At 37.2% G+C, this 18,050-nt stretch overlaps 1 protein-coding gene across 7 annotated transcripts in view; it reads left to right on the top strand.

The window, feature by feature from the left end:
• Window positions 1-18,050, top strand: part of PCNX1 (pecanex 1) — a 159,653-nt gene that overhangs the window by 128,719 nt on the left and 12,884 nt on the right. For 6 of the 7 annotated variants that reach the window (XM_032345077.1, XM_032345076.1, XM_032345078.1 and 3 more), the window contains 6 exons: window positions 571-629; window positions 2,455-2,670; window positions 8,553-8,806; window positions 10,598-10,828; window positions 11,465-11,565; window positions 12,347-12,497. In XM_032345077.1, the coding sequence (XP_032200968.1) occupies window positions 571-629; window positions 2,455-2,670; window positions 8,553-8,806; window positions 10,598-10,828; window positions 11,465-11,565; window positions 12,347-12,497 (1,012 nt within the window). The remainder of the gene's footprint in view (window positions 1-570; window positions 630-2,454; window positions 2,671-8,552; window positions 8,807-10,597; window positions 10,829-11,464; window positions 11,566-12,346; window positions 12,498-18,050) is intronic. The other variant, XM_032345080.1, reaches the window with a different exon arrangement.

Raw genomic sequence — 18,050 nt, 5'->3', positions numbered from 1 at the left:
CCACTGTCTTGATTCATGTTAAAGTGCCTGGAGCCTTACCTATATTCATCAGTACAATCGTCAACACAGTGAAAAAAGCGAGTAACAGCTCAGTGTTATTATGAAAATCATTTTGATCTGGAAAACTCCCTAAAAGGGTCTTAAGTCCCCTGCTGCTTCAGATTCTGTGGACCACAGTTTGGAAACCACTGTTCTAAGAACACTGTACAGCTGGGCATAATAAATGTACCTTGTCCTTGTGCAGAATGTTTCATGTATCTCTAAGAACTACATGTAGAATGCATGTTTCATCCTGATCAAGTTTTAGGGGGTGGATTAAACTCATTAACTTTTTGCACCCTGTTCATTGAAACATCACTTAGGAAATAATGGCTGTTTATGGATGATGGAGGTGAGTGAGTAAAAAACCTTCCACCTGAAAGAACACTTGTCAGGAATTTTATCAGTATACCAATCATAGATTTTTTTCAGAGATGTTCATGAAGTGATAATGTTTATTTCATTTATATTGTGCAGTTTTCTCCTTTTTCATTAAAGCATATTAAAAATGTTCTGTTTTGCCTTCTTCAGCACAAAACGGGTGGATCATTCAAATACCAGATTGGCTTCCCAGCTTGATAGAAATCCAGGTAAAAGCTCTGTTTTTGAGTAAAGAAGCAAGTCCAAGGAATTTGTTATGTATTTAGTTCACTCCTAACTTGTTGAGAATTTTCTGAGTTCCAAACAGTCATTTTTTAAAGACTGTATCTCCTTAGCTTCTTGTTCTACTTTAGCAAAGTGTGAACTCAAGTATCTACAATGTATATACCCATCTTTTATAAAATGCATTTTAAGAATATTCATAGGAATAAAAAAAATGCCATTCAAAGATTTTTCTTACATAGGTTAAAAAGTAGAGCAGTTAAAGTAAAACTGGTCAAGTGTATTAGAGAATATGCAGTCTGACTAACAGGCGTAGTAATATATTTGCTTCCCCTGCTTCCCCAGATGTTTAGGTAAATGTTCGTTTAATTCCATTTAGTTTATGAAATGTAGAGATGTCATATGGGGCAGCCAAATAGCCCTTGAGATAGAGCTTCAGTGGATAGCATTTTGGTGGTGGTACCATTGTCTAAAGTCTGGTTTCTTCATTTCATTGTTTCGGAAACATCCTTCTGTCTGCCCATCTGTTAGTAATCGGACACACAGAGGGTGACTCTCACTAATCCAACCATAAGAAATTAACCAGAATTCCAATGTATTAATTTATTAAAAGAAATCTTACTCTCAGATAGACTGAAGTATTTATATCCATTTGGCTGTCAAATTCCTTCAAATGCTGATCCCTTCAACTGCTCTACTTGAGAAACTAACAATAATCAGATAGTTTTATAGTTACAAATTGCACTAGTAGGACTAGTTACTTGATAATAACGCCTGTCATTATTACATTCTGGTAGATAAAACAACCATCTCAGCTCTAGTGTGTCCTTATATAAGGGGCTTAGAATTCTCATGATGCTAATGATGCCATCCTGCTTATAAAAGAGACCGTATCCTGAATTAATATGCACAGTTCTGTAATGAGCAGACAGGGCATTAGATATGACTATCTTACTTAATTAGTATCTAGAGTACCCTTCTCATTATTTTATTGTTTAGACTGAGTTTAAAAGAATAAGCTTTGTGTATTTTGCTTTCCTCCAGTATTATACTGTGAGCACCTGTTTACAGATTATTGCTTTGGATGGGTTACTTCTAAAAATGGTTAGTTTATTTTAATTTTTTTCTTAAAGGATGACTCTAATAAATTTTATAGGTTCTTTGCTGCTGTTTCTATAGATATATTATTTTTTAATTTTTATTTTTAAATTTTTATCAAGTTTTAATAAATTTATTTTTATTTTTTTTAATTTTTATTATGTTTTTATTTTTATTAAGCTAGTTTTAGCCATCAATATTCAGGGTTTTTTGTTATTGTTATTATTATTTTACTTTTTTTTTTAACCAACTTCTGTTCATTTTGGACTGTCTTGTTTGTTCAAATTTGGTATTCCTTTACCTCCTTTCTTTATTAATGTATCTTTTTGTTCCAGTCCTGAATTCCTTTTATCTTTTTCATTTTTCTTGTGCGGTTTGCATTATAAGTTGGAGTTCATTGAACAGTGATAGAAGATCATGGTTATTGAAGCGGTAAAAACCCTTCGATTTCATCTAATCTAGTTCGCACATATTATGAATGGGAGTCAGAGACCAGAGAAGTTATGTGACTTCTAACTCTAAATTCTGAAAGCTTTCTCATTACCCTGTGCTTCATTTTTATATAAGAACTCTAAGAGTGTTAATATTTTCCTTGTCAAAAAAATACAGATACAATCCTAACTGGAAATTAGTTTTAATATTTTTAACGATCCTGTTTGTTGATATAATGAAGACTTAGAGTAAAATGTAACATAATTTAATTCCTTCTTATAGGATCAGATGACAACAATCTGAATTCCATCTTTTATGAGCATTTAACCAGATCCCTACAACACAGTCTCTGTGGTGATTTGCTCCTAGGACGATGGGGAAATTACAGTACAGGCGACTGTTTCATTCTTGCCTCTGACTACCTCAATGCATTAGTACACCTTATAGAGATAGGCAATGGGTTGGTCACTTTCCAGCTGCGGGGACTTGAATTCAGAGGTAAGATACTCACCTTTAATTTCTGCAGTGTATTCCTGTCACATCTGAATTTTATGTGTTTACATCTCAAATTAAAAATTAACATAAAGTTAGATCCTTTGGAATTGTGGAATGAGAAGTGTTAAAAGAACAATTAGGTTTTTCCCCAAATTTCACATTCAGAGAAAAATGGTTTTTGTGTTATGCTAAAATAAGTGAAGGTAGTATCATTCTTGTGTAAATCACTGTTTCCCTGGTAATGTTTAATTTTTGTTGTTTCGTGCTTTCTCTTTTGCCATTCTCTTTGTGAGAAGTTGCATGTCTTTGTTGGACGGCTGGAGCGTAGAGTGCTGTGTTTCGTGTGTAGCTAACCAAGTACTTTTAGGTATACACCATGCCTTTGTTTTGGACACATTTTGGTATTGAAGTGAAGTTCCCATAACATTAAAATCACAGTTTTCAAGTGAACAAGTCAGTGGTATTTAGTGCATTCACAGTGTTCGACAGCTGTGAGTATAGGCAGTTGGTTAGGTCCTAACAGGATGCCTCGAAGTCAGGCAAGAGGAAGCCAGGGCCAGCTTCTGGGAAGGCCAGAGGCCTGTCCTGACGATACTCCAAAGTGAAGAAGCCACAGAAGCCAGTTCAAACCAGATAAGCCCAAGATGGCTCATAAAATAGGCCAGCGAGAGGATCAAATTAGACTTATACCATATAGCTTTATTTTCTCACTGGTGTTGAATCAGAAGGTTTGGACCTTTGTTAAGTAATGTCTTTGTTAATGGAGCAAGTGCATTTCTAAAATTGACTGGAGGGGCACCTGGGTAGCTCAGTTGGTTAAACATCTTCCTTTGTCTCAGGTCATGATTCTAGGGTCCTGGGATCAAGCCCCACATCAGGCTCCTTGCTCAATAGGGAGGCTGCTTCTCCCTCTCCCGCTCCCCCTGCTTGTGCACCCTCTCTCTCTTTGCCAAGTAAATCTTAAAATAAATAAATAAATAAATAAATAAATAAATAAATAAATAAATAAAATTAAATTGACTGGAAATAAGATTGTACTTGTGTGACACTCAGATTAAGGCAGTAAATGTTGGTGTTTGTTATTCATTTGTGATGTTTGTCATCCAGTCTCTCTCTCAAAATGTCCTATCCTCGCTTTATGGTTTGTTTCTGCTTCTCCACGAGAGCCCAGGACCTTAATTCCATCTCTCTATAGAGTCTTATGTAATGTTCGCTTGTAATCCAACCAGACTCATCCAAAAGTCGGCACCTCCTCACCTCACCACTGTACCTACTACTGCCATGACTTCAACTTCTTTTTAATTGTCGGTACCTGGAGATTTTACCTTTGTTTTTTAACTTTTTTTTTTTTTTTTAAACATATTTGTCTGGGGAAGCTGTTGTATCTAGCATTTCTGTCTGTGTGAATTGGAAAAGGGTCCTTCTTAGGATGTGCTCATTTTACCGTATTGGTCAGAAATCCAAATTCTCACTCTCCCAACTTTCAGTCTCTGGTACTGAGTAGATTCAAATAAAGTTTTGGATAAATTTTTTGCCATTCAAACTCTGTTTGCCAAACAAAACTCAAACTGATTTGGGAACCCAGTACATCTTACTGTCTGAATTTGTGGTGGATTTGGATAGCAGTGGGTATCTATAAGTCTTCATTCAGGCATAGTGATTTTTTTTTTTTTTGAGGCAAATTTGATCATGTCCCTTTCATGCTTAAAACTGTCCATGAAGCTTTCCATTGCACTTAAATAGAATTCAGACTCCTTAACACGCTCTCCCAACACTGTGATCCGTCTTTGCCAGTCTCTGCAGCTCCATTTCATACCTTCATCCTCACTCGCCTTCCTTCAGGGTCTTAACTGTGCAAAATTCTTTACTGAGGACTTCCGACTGCCTTTCCCTTTGCCTAGAAAGTACCAGCCATCTCCCTTCGTCCCACCAGTCTTCCATCTGGCTAATTCCTTAATTATCTTTAAGCTTTAGTCTAAATACCACTTTCTCAGCGAAGCCTTCTCTAACCACCTGTCCCACATGATTATCTCTCAGATTGCCATTTTTACCTCTTTAACACTTAGCATAAGTATAATTTCATAATTTCATATTTATTTGTGTTTGTTTAAAGTTTATTTCTTCTTGAGCCCAGGGGTTGGCAAACTTTTTCTTAAAGAGCCAGATGGTAAATAGTTTAGGCTTTTGGAGGCATGCACGTTTTCTGTTGCATATTTTTCTTTGATTTTTGTTGTTTTTGTTGTTGTTAACAATACTTTAAAAAGAAAAACAATCTGAGGGTTTTGAAGTGGCGGGGGGTTGGGAGGTCAGGGTACTAGGTGGTGGGTATTATAGAGGGCACGGATTGCATGGAGCACTGGGTGTGGTGCAAAAATAATGAATACTGTTATGCTGAAAATAAATAAATTAATAAAATAAAATATATAAGAACCATTCTTAGCTTGGATTTGGCCTAAGGCTATGTTTTGCAAACCTTTGCTGTAGATTATAAGCTGCTCAAGGGCGGGAATCGTTTCTGCTTCATTCATTAACACTGTATCTAGTTGCTGCTTTATCAGTTAGCATATAATATATAATTAGTTTATTTTGTAGAATGATTAAATGGTATAAATATATAGCTGTTTCTCCTTTCTCTGCATTCCAGAATTCTTGTGAGATATGATTATATTCTTGGTCAGATCTTAAAATTGTTGGTTATTTACTTTCCTTCAGAGTTATTCCCTGTCCTGTCTACCTCTTGCCTCTCAAAATATTACTCGAGAGTGTCAGTATGTTGCCAGATAGATATTTGGATCTCCTGACGCATTTTAATATATTTTCTGGGGTATTCTCCACTAAGCCAATTTAATTCATTCATTTTATTGCATCTTGTAGTGGTTGCTAAGTGCTGTATGACATTTAGCTAAACAAATTTCTTCATCAGTTTCCTGTATGTCTTGGTTTTAAATCCCTTTATTTTCAGTTAGTTTCCATTTTTATATTACTGATACCCTCATATTCTTTTCTATGTAAATTTTATGTCATAGATTTAATTATCAATCATTTTTTGTCTATCAAAAATTTAGTGTATCTTCTACAGTGCTAACTTTCTGTTTGTAAATGTTACTTCAACCATTTACAGTTATCCAGGTCAAACTTTATGGGTCAAAAATGTATTATGCTGATTGAATTCATCTCAGTTTTTACTCAAATTACTTTTAATATATCTAGTTTTCATAACTGCTAGCTTTAGTTTTACTGATAATAGTCACTATGAAGTGACTGAAAGACATAGCTAATCCGGGAAACAGTTGGTAAATAATTCTTACAGATATTCTAGAATCCCTTTCCAAGTCTCAGAGTTCTTTTTTCAGTTGCCAATATTAACTCCTATGCTTATCATTGACTTTATTTCCTAAGCACAATTTATTGCTAGGACATGTTGGGGTAGAAAATATTCTTGGGATTTGTATGGTAGAGTAAAAACGTCCCACTTTAGTTAGTTACTCTGTTCACTCTATTCTGCTGCTCTGAACAGGGATCTCAGTCTGTCTGCTGCGAAAATGTCAATCTCCAAGTTCCCTCTTGCCACATATCTTTTCTGTGTACTCTTAAAGTCATCTGCACAAAAACAGCTCTCATTATGTCATCTCCTTTACTTAAAAACCTTTGACTGACCTTCCAGCAAGATGACAAAATGAATAAAATGAAGTAATAACACAGAAAATCTCAGGAACACACCCAGCTTCGGGCCACAGTTTTAAAACCCCAGCCTCGGGATGTTTCTTCTAGAAACCGAATAATTTGTTTGCCCTCTCTAGCCTATTGCAGCGCATGGATAAAGAAGGAAAATCTCTCCAGGCTTTCTACAAAGCTACTGTAATACTGATTGCAAAATATGACTAAACTGGCAAAAAAATAAGTGTAGTTTAACTCCCATGAGAGCCTGGATGCAAAAATCCTCAGAACCCGAATAAGCATACCTTAGCAGCAGCCCTTTTTTTTTTTTTTTTTAAATACCTACCTCTCAATAGTTGAGCCATTTTCATTTCTTTTTTTTTTTAATTAATATTAGCAAACTGATAGAATTCAGGAAAAAAGCAAAATATGATCCTCTCAGAAGATACCAGCAGACATTTGATTGAATTTCATTTCCATTATTGGTTTGAAAAATACTTTATAAAATTGCACATATCCTTATTCTGGGAGAAAAAAGTTTGTGTATATAGATCTGTAGTCCCACTCATGTGTAATGATCAACTGCAGCGGGCATTCCTGTTGACGTGAGGTTTAAGCCAGGGTTTTTCTTTCCATCACTGGGTGACATTGTTCCGGACGTGCTCGGCAATGTAATCGAGCAAGAAATGAAACGAGGGAGTTGTAGAGAGTTAAACAGCACAGCTCATACCTCTTCTGCCTCTATCTTTTATAGCACCACCACCAGTTGCGGCTAGTTTTCATGGCATCTGTTTCTCTCAGAGCAGTGTTTTTCAGGGGCGCATGGGTGGCTCGGTCAGTTAAGCCTCTGCCTTCAGCTCAGGTCATGATCCCAGGGTCTTGGGATCAAGTCCTACATTGGGCTCCCTGCTGAGTGGGGAGTCTGCTTCTCCCTCTGTCTGCCCTATCCCCCACGAGTATTCTCCCCCTCTCAAATAAATAAATAAAATCTTTAAAATAAAAAAAGCAGTGTTTTTCAAACATGGATGGTGTATATATTCTCTTTAAAGGAAAAAAAATTATGAAGTCCACATAAGTTATTATATAACCGAAATAATGTGCTTTTATAAAATCAAGTGTAATCCCCTTGTAGTCCTTACAGAATTTAAGGAATTTGCTGTTTATGTGGAAGCAAGGCCACAGAACAAAATAAAAATGAACATTAATGTGACAGATGATATTTTACTGGCACTAGATTGCTGTGGGTGTAATTCTGTATTTATTCTGATTTTGTATTTTTACTTCAGTAACAGTAATGCAGGGAATGTCTAATATCTTATATAAAAGAATGTAATTTCAAAGGATTGTTTCCTAGTGTTGAATAATCAGAGTTCATGGCTAATTGAAACTTTATCAGCAGGTAAGCTTCAAATGCCAGTCATGTAATTTTATCCAATTACTGTTGGAATTGGCCACAGAAAAAGTAATTATGAATTTAAGATAAAATTATCATGAACCATTACAGTTCATATATCCATATATATGGGGGCACCTGGGTGGCTCAGTTCACGATCCCAGGGTCCTGGGTTTGACCTCAGCAGGGAGCCTGCTTCTTCCTTTCCCACTCCCTCTGCTTGTGTTCCCTCTCTCACTGTGTCTCTCTCTGTCAAATAAATACATAAAATCTTTAAAAAAAAAAAAAACCAAATACGTGTATATAATATTTCTTCTTGCCACATGGACATGGTGCTGGTAAACGGAGCTCCCATTCTTTCGGTTCTGCATGTCTGTCTCTGTTGTGTGCCCTGCAGTGATTCATTTCTAAATCCATTCTTCCCTTACTGAATTAACTCAAACCGTCATGTGATGTCCCTTTACTCATTGGCCTTCACGTGATAGGACTGCATTTGAAAGCCCAGGTTTGAAAAGTTTGGGATCAGTGAGTGAAAATAAAGGAGGTAACTGCGCAGGTTTTCGGAAGCTGGAATGTGCTAATGCATGTTGTGATTCTGCGGGACGTGAATATATAATATGCCTGGTGTCGAGCTTCCTGCTGTTGGTTAGTGAACATTCCAAGGTAGATCGCTCCCATACTTTCAGTTACTATAAAAGGTGTGTTGTTGTTGTTTTTTCCCTAAATTTCTGGTGTCTTTGGAGCATTCATGTTCTACTGCATGTGATTTTTTTCTCCATTGTATGCAGTGATCTCTCTGTCACTCTCTTTCTCTCTCTCTCTCTCTCTCTCTAAGGTACTTACTGTCAACAACGGGAAGTGGAGGCCATTACTGAAGGCGTTGAAGAAGATGAAGGATTTTGCTGTTGTGAACCTGGACATATTCCTCATGTGCTTTCATTTAATGCTGCGTTTAGCCAGCGCTGGCTAGCTTGGGAGGTGATCGTCACTAAGTATATTCTGGAGGGTTATAGTATCACTGACAACAGTGCTGCCTCTATGCTCCAAGTCTTTGACCTTCGGAAAGTACTCACCACTTATTATGTCAAGGTAAGGCTGTATGCCCAGTTAGAGCTTTTGATCTTCTTGGAAAAAAACTTTTTTAAAAAATACTTGTGCTTTGCTTCTAAGCAGTGATTTAAATTCTCTAGTATTATTGGGACGCCTGGGTGGCTTAGTCAGTTAAGTGTCCAACTCTTGATCTCAGCTCAGGTCTTGATCTCAGGGTTGTGAGTTCTGGCCCTACTTTGGGCTTCATGGCCAGCTGGAGTCTATTGTTTTAAAAAAAAAAATCTCTAGTATCCATTAAGTCAGTAAAGTATACCTACTATGGTATTGCTGTTTCCTTCTTCAGTGGAACTCATGCCATTTGTTCATGAATAATAACTACCATATGTGCCTCATATGTTTAAGGCACTGGGCTAAGGAATATGCATACAGTTCCTTCTGTGTTTTAGAAATAAACAAGAATCAGAAGTTACCTGCCCAGAGTCCTCTAATTAGCAGGTGGAGTTAAGGATTTTAAATCTAGGCTTGTCCAGCTGCTGAGCCCTTGCCGCTAACCATTTCTTGCGCTGCTTTCAATAACCTGAATAAAAGTATTGCAAGATTTGGGAGGTCCGCAAAACCACCCTCGCTTGCAACACCAGCTGCAATTTTGGCATCCCCACAGACTAGTCTCTGGTTTGGTAATTTGCCAGAAGTACTCAAAAAACTCAGCAAAACCATTATACTCATGGTTATGGTTTATTACAGTGGAAGGATACAGATTAAAATCAGCCAAGGAAATAGGTGTGTAGGGCAGGGGCCAGAGACACCAAGGCATGAGTTTCCACTTGTCTTCTGTCAGTGCAGTTATGCAGATAATGCCCGTTTCTCCCAGTTGTTGTCAACCAAAAAAGTTCACCTGAGCCTGGGTGTGTAGTTTTATTGGAGCGTAGTCACTTACATGTGGTTGACTACCCTGTGACCAGCCCTAGTTCCCAGCTCCTCCAGAGATCATGGCTGTAAGCTCATAGGTGAACAAAGACATTCCAGAGGAGTAGAAGTTCCCTCCCAGGACCCAAGGGCAAAGACCAAACCTTTCTTTGGGCAAGGTTAGTTCGTTACTATATAGGTGTTCTGTTTTTGCTAAAGATTTTACAGGATTATAGCAAAACTATGATTTGGAGCTTGCAGGCAAAGCAGTATTTTGAAGAGGAAAATGTATGCTGAATTTTAGTGACCCATATCTGGATTTTCCGTATTTGTGTTACTACCTCTGTGTACCACTTTGCTTGTGCTGACTGGGGTGAATGTTAATCTTATAATTAGTAGTTGGCTAAACCCAACCTCAGGAAGCTAAATAGATCAAGTTTGCACTATTTATGTGCTATGTGTCTCTGTGTATATGGCATTTTCTGTCTCTGGTTCTAAATAGGTATATTTCTATTGCTTTACTATTATATTTCTATAACTTGACCTAGCTTCACAAGATAATTTAGTAACTTTCTATGAGAAATGCATCACAGTAAAGTTTTTCTACCTCTCTAAAAATGTCCTCAATTCAAAAGTTCTAAAATCAATAAAAAAAAATTGTTTTGAATTTATCTTGATGAATTTATGGTTGTGACTTTTTTAAAGTATTAAATTAACTGTTCATCCAGAAAGGCCTGAGGTGTATTTTTTACAGCATTTCTAAAATGTATTCTTAGAGTAATGAGCTAGAATAAAATATTTTTTAGTTATACAATCAGTATAAACCATTGGACTTTATTTAATGAAGAATTGGAGTTAATTCAAACTGTAACTTAACCTGGGTTTGTTGTTGTTGTTGTTGCTGTTTTAATCTTTCCCCATTAGGGTATCATTTATTATGTTACAACTTCTTCTAAACTGGAGGAGTGGCTCGCCAATGAGACAATGCAGGAAGGACTACGTCTGTGTGCAGATCGAAATTATGTTGATGTGGACCCAACATTTAACCCAAACATCGATGAAGACTATGACCATCGACTGGCTGGCATATCCAGAGAGAGTTTTTGTGTGATTTACCTCAACTGGATAGAGTACTGCTCTTCTCGAAGAGCAAAGGTAGAGCTCATGTACTGCATTTGTAACTGTTTGAGTCCTTTTTTTTGGAGATGGAAAGAATATCCCCATTTGTTATTAAGAGGTCAGTTTTTCCAGACCTCCTTCTTTCTGACCATCTGGATAAGAAAACCTTCAGTTGTTTAAAAAAAATTGAGAGGTTGAGGGGAAGCAGTATTTCACAGATACGAATTTGATTTTCTTCACTCTGGTAATCGTCACTAGTAGGCTAACACAGCTGTCGCTAATAACCTGTTTGCCAGGTTATGTCCCCAAACAACTAATTAATAGAAAGAATATTGTATTTTCAGGAGAGGACATTATCAGGAATGATGTATGCCAGTAAGTACTTTGAGATGTTTTGCTAAGATCCTAATATTTAATAAAAGTCAGGATTTTTTAAAAAGTGTGTCCCAATATTATAAAGCATTAGATTTTATTTAAAGGTTTCAGAGGAACACCTCATATACACTCATACTTCATTTTACACTGATTTGTTAAGTTTTGTCTCATTAGAACTATTTAAAGACCTAGAACTTATATATTAGTTGAGTTCTTCATCCTCTAATTTATTAGCTATTCCGATTTGTTAAATACCTTTATGTCTTTCTGATAATGAGTGTTCCTTGTTTTTTCAAGCCACTGGATGTAGACAAAGATTCATCCCTAGTGACTCTTTGTTATGGACTTTGTGTTCTGGGACGGAGAGCTCTGGGGACCGCATCCCACCATATGTCCAGGTAAGGAAGGCATTTCTGTTTTCAGGAAGAGAGTAAGAGAAGCTGTATAACATAAATCTGAATTAGCCTTTCATGGAAGCATTCTATGCTAATTTATTGCAGAACTCTCTTCTGATACTGTTTTTTTACATATCTTTGCGGACATAATTGAGTTCTCCCTGGTGGTTAATGGCTGGCTTTTAAAATTCACACATGCGTGGGTGACTACTGATAATGAGAGTTTCATGGATTTAAGACATTTTAAAAATAATCGCCTGTAAAGTTTGATTGGTCTTCTCCCATTTTACATCTGTGTTTCTAATGAGTTACTTCTTCTTGTTTTTCCATATTTCCTTGTAATTTTTTTTGATCCAGAGCATTTATGCTCTTAATATAGTTAACTTAGTACATTAGATTTTTTGGGAGTATATATATAAGCTGAATTTCTTGTCATAAGCGTCTGAATGAATTAGAACTAAGCAATATTACATATTTTAAATTTCTTTTGTGATTACTACATGTTTTCCATTTGACCCTCTGTAAGCTTTTGTGGCTTATACACTCTTTGTCTATTGTTTATTTTCATGGACTTACTCGTATAGTGGTTCGTAAACAAGGATCCCAGGTCAAAGGGCCCCTGTCCCTTGTGAGTCTGATTCAGGGGTTCTGATATTAGTATAGTCATTGGACTCTGTATTTGCAAAACACTCCCAGATGATTCTGATGCTCAACCACATGTAAGAATCAGTGTAATGGAAGTTCTTTGTCAAAATACGTAAACCTTTATCTCCAATCCTAACAGTAATTTAGAGTCATTCCTCTATGGATTGCATGCCCTATTTAAGGGAGATTTCCGTATTTCTTCAATTCGAGATGAATGGATCTTTGCTGACATGGAATTGCTAAGGAAAGTAGTCGTCCCGGGAATCCGCATGTCCATTAAACTTCATCAGGTAAGAAGAGGAGAATTATAAGGCATTACTGGTGTTTAATGGCACTTCTTCATTTGACTTCCAAATTATGTTTCTTAAGAACCTTTTGAGAAATGCTGTAATTTGAAACACGGGAAAACATGATTTATGACAAGATACTAGATCTTAGAAGCCTCAACCTGTGTTTCTAAGGGTAAATTTGAATATTAATATTGGAGAGTAACTGATCTGGACATGAACTTGAGGAAAACTGTCGGCAGTGACAAACTAGGAATAAAGCTCTCAGGCCCTTATTTTGACCTCACATTTCACATAATTGTGATTCAAGCCTCTTCTGTAGGCAAATGTTAGCTAACTCCCAATGCATTGTGGTAACATTTCAGGAGGGTTATAAGTGCTGCTGTTTCATGTATCATGTTATATAGAATAATAGATGATTAGGACAGATTTAGCCTTACTTAAATAATCCTAGTAGGGTAATAAAATGCGGACCCAAAATACATATCCAAGCCCTGGATTATTTCAAAACTATATTAGGAAATTAAGTACCAGTACGAGCTACTCTAGTTATTCCACTTAATAGTAGTCATCAGATCTGATGATAGAGACCACATGATAAGCCTCATTAAAATGCATCAGCTGGGCACCTGGGTGGCTCAGTGGGTTAAGCCTCTGCCTTCGGCTCAGGTCATGATCTCAGGGTCCTGAGATCGAGTCCCATATCAGGCTCTCTGCTCAGCGGGGAGCCTGCTTCCTCCTCTCTCTCTGCCGGCCTCTCTGCCTACTTATGATCTCTCTCTGTCAAATAAATAAATAAAATCTTAAAATAAAATAAAATGCATTGACTCTACTCAGATCTGTTTGAATCTTTTCCCCCCCAAATAAAGGGTGAATTACTCCTCAAGTGATTTTACTATGATCTGAACTGCTAGAATAAAGTCAATTTCCCATATTATTTAGGAAATTACTGAGAAGGGATATATTATCTGAAAGTCTCTGTGGAAAATGGAATACTCTTTTGAGGATCATTGAGAAAATACACATTTGGGAACAATTAGAGTTGTCTGTCTTCAGACGAGCTTTACAGTTTTGAGCCAAGTCAATATGTTTAAATGAAAAAGATAATGACTTTAGATTAAAATGTTTTTAAAACTTCAGAATTTCTCAAAAGGCACTGATTAATAATATATCTGTATGTAAGAAATACTCTTTTATACAGCATGGTTATCTAACACCTCCAGAGTGACATCTTCAGTCAGTTCTAAACATTATAACAGGTATTTTCTCTCCATCAGTCAGAGAAGAAACTGAGGCTCAGGGAATTTTCGGATACCTTAGGTCTTTGCCGGTCTCTCCTTACAGGTGCTCTTCCCTATTGCTGTCAGGTCCATTTTCTTACATGTTCTTTTGGCTGTGGCATTATTGTCTGTGACAGGGTCTCTCTACCTTACATTTGGCCCAACACACGTGGGCTACACACTACAGCTTACTTTCAGTAGCCATGACTGACAACAACCGTGACAGACCATGGGGGTAAGGAGTTGGAATCAGGAACCGGGGAGCCACAGAGGGTTGGTGGCGGGGGGAAGATAGAGAACACAGATGCAGCCAGGAAAAGTCCCGTAATTTTGATACACCTTTGAGGAGGGCGAGATCGACCTCTGCAGTAGCCAGAAACAACCACTTAGTGAGCATCATTTTGAGACACATGTTGGGTTGCCCATGAGGGACTCTTAGGCCAAGAAAAGATAGATCTGTAAATCAGTACTGGGAATCTCCAAAGTTCGTACTCATATATTTACTCATACATTTCATGAGTTATATACTCTTGAAAACCCAACCCACAAAAGTGAACCATAGGCATATATATTAAAAGAAAGATGATTCATACACATTCCGTATAACCCAGCTGTTCCCCTCCTGGATAATTACTTAAGAGAATGTGCCTAGCAGTTTTAGTTGTAATAGACCCATACTGGAAACAACTCATGTGTCCATCAACAGATGAACATACTAACTGTGGTATATCTACGTGATAGAATATTACTTAGCCATAAAAAGAAGTGAGCTACTGTTAGATACCACATGAATGAATCTCAAACATTATGCACAGCGGGAGAAACCAGACATAAAAAGAGTACATACTGTATGATTTTATTTATATAAGATCTAAAACAAGCCAAACTAGTCTACAGCCACAGAAAGCAGATTAGTGATTCTGTAGGATGTGGAGATTGAATGCCAAAAGACAGGAAGGAATGTTTTGGGGTGATGGAAAAGTTTTAGATCTAGATTGTGGCGGTGATTACGTGGGTGTGCGTATTTGTCAAAATGCATCTAACTGCACAGGTAAATTGGTGTAATTTATTGTATGTAAAGAAAAGGATTTGTTCCCAGAAAGCTAGAAATACAAAATTTCTCTTATCTCTTGCCTCTCAGACAGTCCTTGATAATGTGTGTTTAGGACACTTTGTAGGTGTTTTTAATTTTTGTTTTTTCCTTTACCATTTTTTAAAATTTTTAAATTCTCCAATTGACTGTATTATGTTTTTACTTTATAAATAAAAATGGTCATAATCTGTGTGATATTTAATAATTGTAGTGTTGTACAGCATATTAGTGCTAGCATATACATAATACCAGAGAAGATGATTTTCATCCCAGTTTGGTAGGTGAAGACTCAACTCAGAGAAATTAAGCAAATTGCCTTTTTCACATGTTCTCCTGTTCTTATCCTCTATTTAATCATTTTGTAAAACATAAAACACTTTACATCCTTATTTGTTTTACCTTTTTCATTAGTCTCTTTGATGATTACATGGTTGTTAGAACTAAAATAAACTAATCAAAGTCCATTTTGGCTTATAAGTGATACATGAAAAAATATTACAATGTATGGTTGAGGACAGGAATCATTTTTTACTGATCTTTATATCTTCGTTGTTTAGCACGAGGGTTGGTTGCCCGTGAATGTAAAATGAATGCGTTTCGTTTTTCAAAAATATATACTGTGCTTTGGCTTTTAACTTTTCAAATATATTTTTAAAATGACTTTGAAAACTTTTCCCCAAACTGGAAACATTTCTTTTCTCTTTGTATTTGAAAAATAATGACAAACATTAAAAAGTGAGCGTGCCCCAAGAATAAGTATTCCCATCACCCTGTACCATTGTATGGCCCTTCCAGGAAGCAGTCACTGCCAATAATTTGATGCATATCTTTTTTTATTTTCCTGAGTTCATATATACAAATATTTTCCTTTGTGCTACATAAAGTGATCTGTAACGTGCTCCTCCCCCATATTTAATATAACTTGGATGCTTTCTACATTTTTAATGTAGAAATCTAATCTATAGTTTTCCAGAATATAATTCTTAACTGCAGTTATTCAACCATTTCCCTATTCATGAGCATTCTACTTGTTTCAAATACTTCGCCTCTAAAACAACTCATCCAACCATCTTAAGCCCAGTGAAAAGAAATAATTGAGCAAGATTTATCATACTCCATTTTGGCATGTCTAATAATTTCCAACTTTGTCCATTTTATTAAGACTGTAACTATTGCCTATGTCTGCACTTTTTTTCCCCCCAAAAAAAATTGTACGAAGACTACTATACAAAGATAGAATTCCTTCCCTAAAAGGAACTGTTTGCTAAAGGAGAGCCCGTCATACGATATCTAGCTCTCTGCTGAAGGCGAGCTCGGTATTTCAAAGGAAAGTCGGGAGGGCTGGTGTCTGATGTCCAGAGGTGTCATAAGCGCTAGCTTAGGCCACACTCTTTAGAAGCAGAGTCAGAGCCCAGGATCCCTGGGCCAGAGACCGCAAGTGTCCTCAGGTGAATTTGTAAGGAAGGGTGGGGAGCAGGAAGGAAGAGGGAAGGAGCTAAGCGAAGCTGTTTCAGCTGAATTCTGGCTTCTCCTGGATTTAGAGGGGGTTCTGGAGTGTCCGTGTCACCAGCAGTTATATGAAGGACCTTCGCCCCCTGCACAACCAGGTGGGGGAATAAACCTCCCCTGGCATTTCCTGCCGAGGCAGCCCCATCAGTTGAAGGCAGTTCTAAGAGGAGGGAGTAACAGAGGGAAGTGCACCAGCCCAACAGCAGAAATCTGGGTAAGGTATAAGGGAGATGCTCCACAACCTGGCTAAAAGCTAGTTTTGTAGTTTTGTTTTCAGTATTTTCTAACTAGACCCTAAGTTCCTTGAGAACAGTGCTTGTATCTGTCTCACTCACTGGCCTTTCTCCAGTGTCTAGCACAGCGCTGCCTGGCAACGTCACAGAAACTCAATTCCCCAGAGAGACTTTAGGCTATAATCACCTTTGTGTTCTTCACTGACCTGTGCTTCTCCTGTAGGATGTCTTGCCTGGAGCTCTCTCCCTTTCCCGCACAGTGCCCATCTCCGTCCACGGAAATTGTCTTCATTCTTGTAGATTCAGTTCAAAACCACCTGCACTGTGTAACTTTCCCTAATCACGTCAGCTGGACTTACAGATTTTTCATTTAACATTTGTAATCACACACTTTTTAAAATCAGAATGGTAAATTCTCTTTGAAGATGGGTTTAAGTCCTGGCTTAATCATTTACTAACTTTCTAAACCTAGGAAGCAGCGAAGACTCTTTGAGCTTCAGATTTGATATTTGCAAAGCCGGTTATTACGGACTTAATCTGCTTGGCAAGGTTGTTAAGAGTTGCTGGGGTGGGTTGGGGGTGTTGCCTGATTTTTTTACATTCTGAAGCATTATTCACATACACATATAGGCCAGCCCCCAGATGTGGAGGTGCATCGTTGGGGAGCTTGCCTTCTTGTACTTACCCATCTCCCCTCAGATACCATACACAGACTGGTCACTTGGCTTGAGTGGAAATGAGTGACTTTACTTAGGTGTAAAAATTTATCAACCTCCCCACTATGAATAGCTACGATTATATACTCTTCATTTCAGAACTTTGAGTTTGTCTTAAGGTTATGTGGGTATATGTCCTGCATCCCCTGTTAACTTGCAGGTTTCTGAAGGGGGATACATTCCACATAGTCCTTTTTCATCCGTGCTGTCTGCCACAGAATCCCACACAGGAGAGGTATTAAATAACAGCTGTGGAATGCAGGAGTGGTGGTTACCTAGACCAAGAGATTTCTCAGGGAAGACTTGACTAGCTTCTTTAGGGCTGGGGCCCTTAATCTCCTTATCTTAACTAGAAGAGATAAAATGCATATTTATTGGGATCATTCTAGAGATGTGGCTATGTGTGAAAAATGCCTCATTAAAAAGGAACACAACTTAGGGGACTTTTATATTGTTTAGCCTTCCTTAACTGATACCAGTGAGACAGTCCTTTATGAGAAAAAAATATGTATGAATGTAGACATGTAAAATCCCACTTGAACGAGAAAAACAAAGAAAATATATAAAAATTGGAAAAATACTTGTTTATTTAAAACTTAGAAGATAGGGTTGGGTTGAAGTATTTACAAAAGTAAAGAGCTAATTCCTAACCTGCTTAAATTTAAGACACTCTGTCTCCAACAATAATAATATGTGTGGATATGAAATATTCATAATAAACCAGT

This window comes from Mustela erminea, chromosome 5 (assembly GCF_009829155.1).
Source record: "Mustela erminea isolate mMusErm1 chromosome 5, mMusErm1.Pri, whole genome shotgun sequence".
Lineage (NCBI taxonomy): Eukaryota > Metazoa > Chordata > Mammalia > Carnivora > Mustelidae > Mustela > Mustela erminea.
Note: the sequence above shows the minus strand (reverse complement) of the source record. Positions and strands in the feature narration are given on the sequence as shown.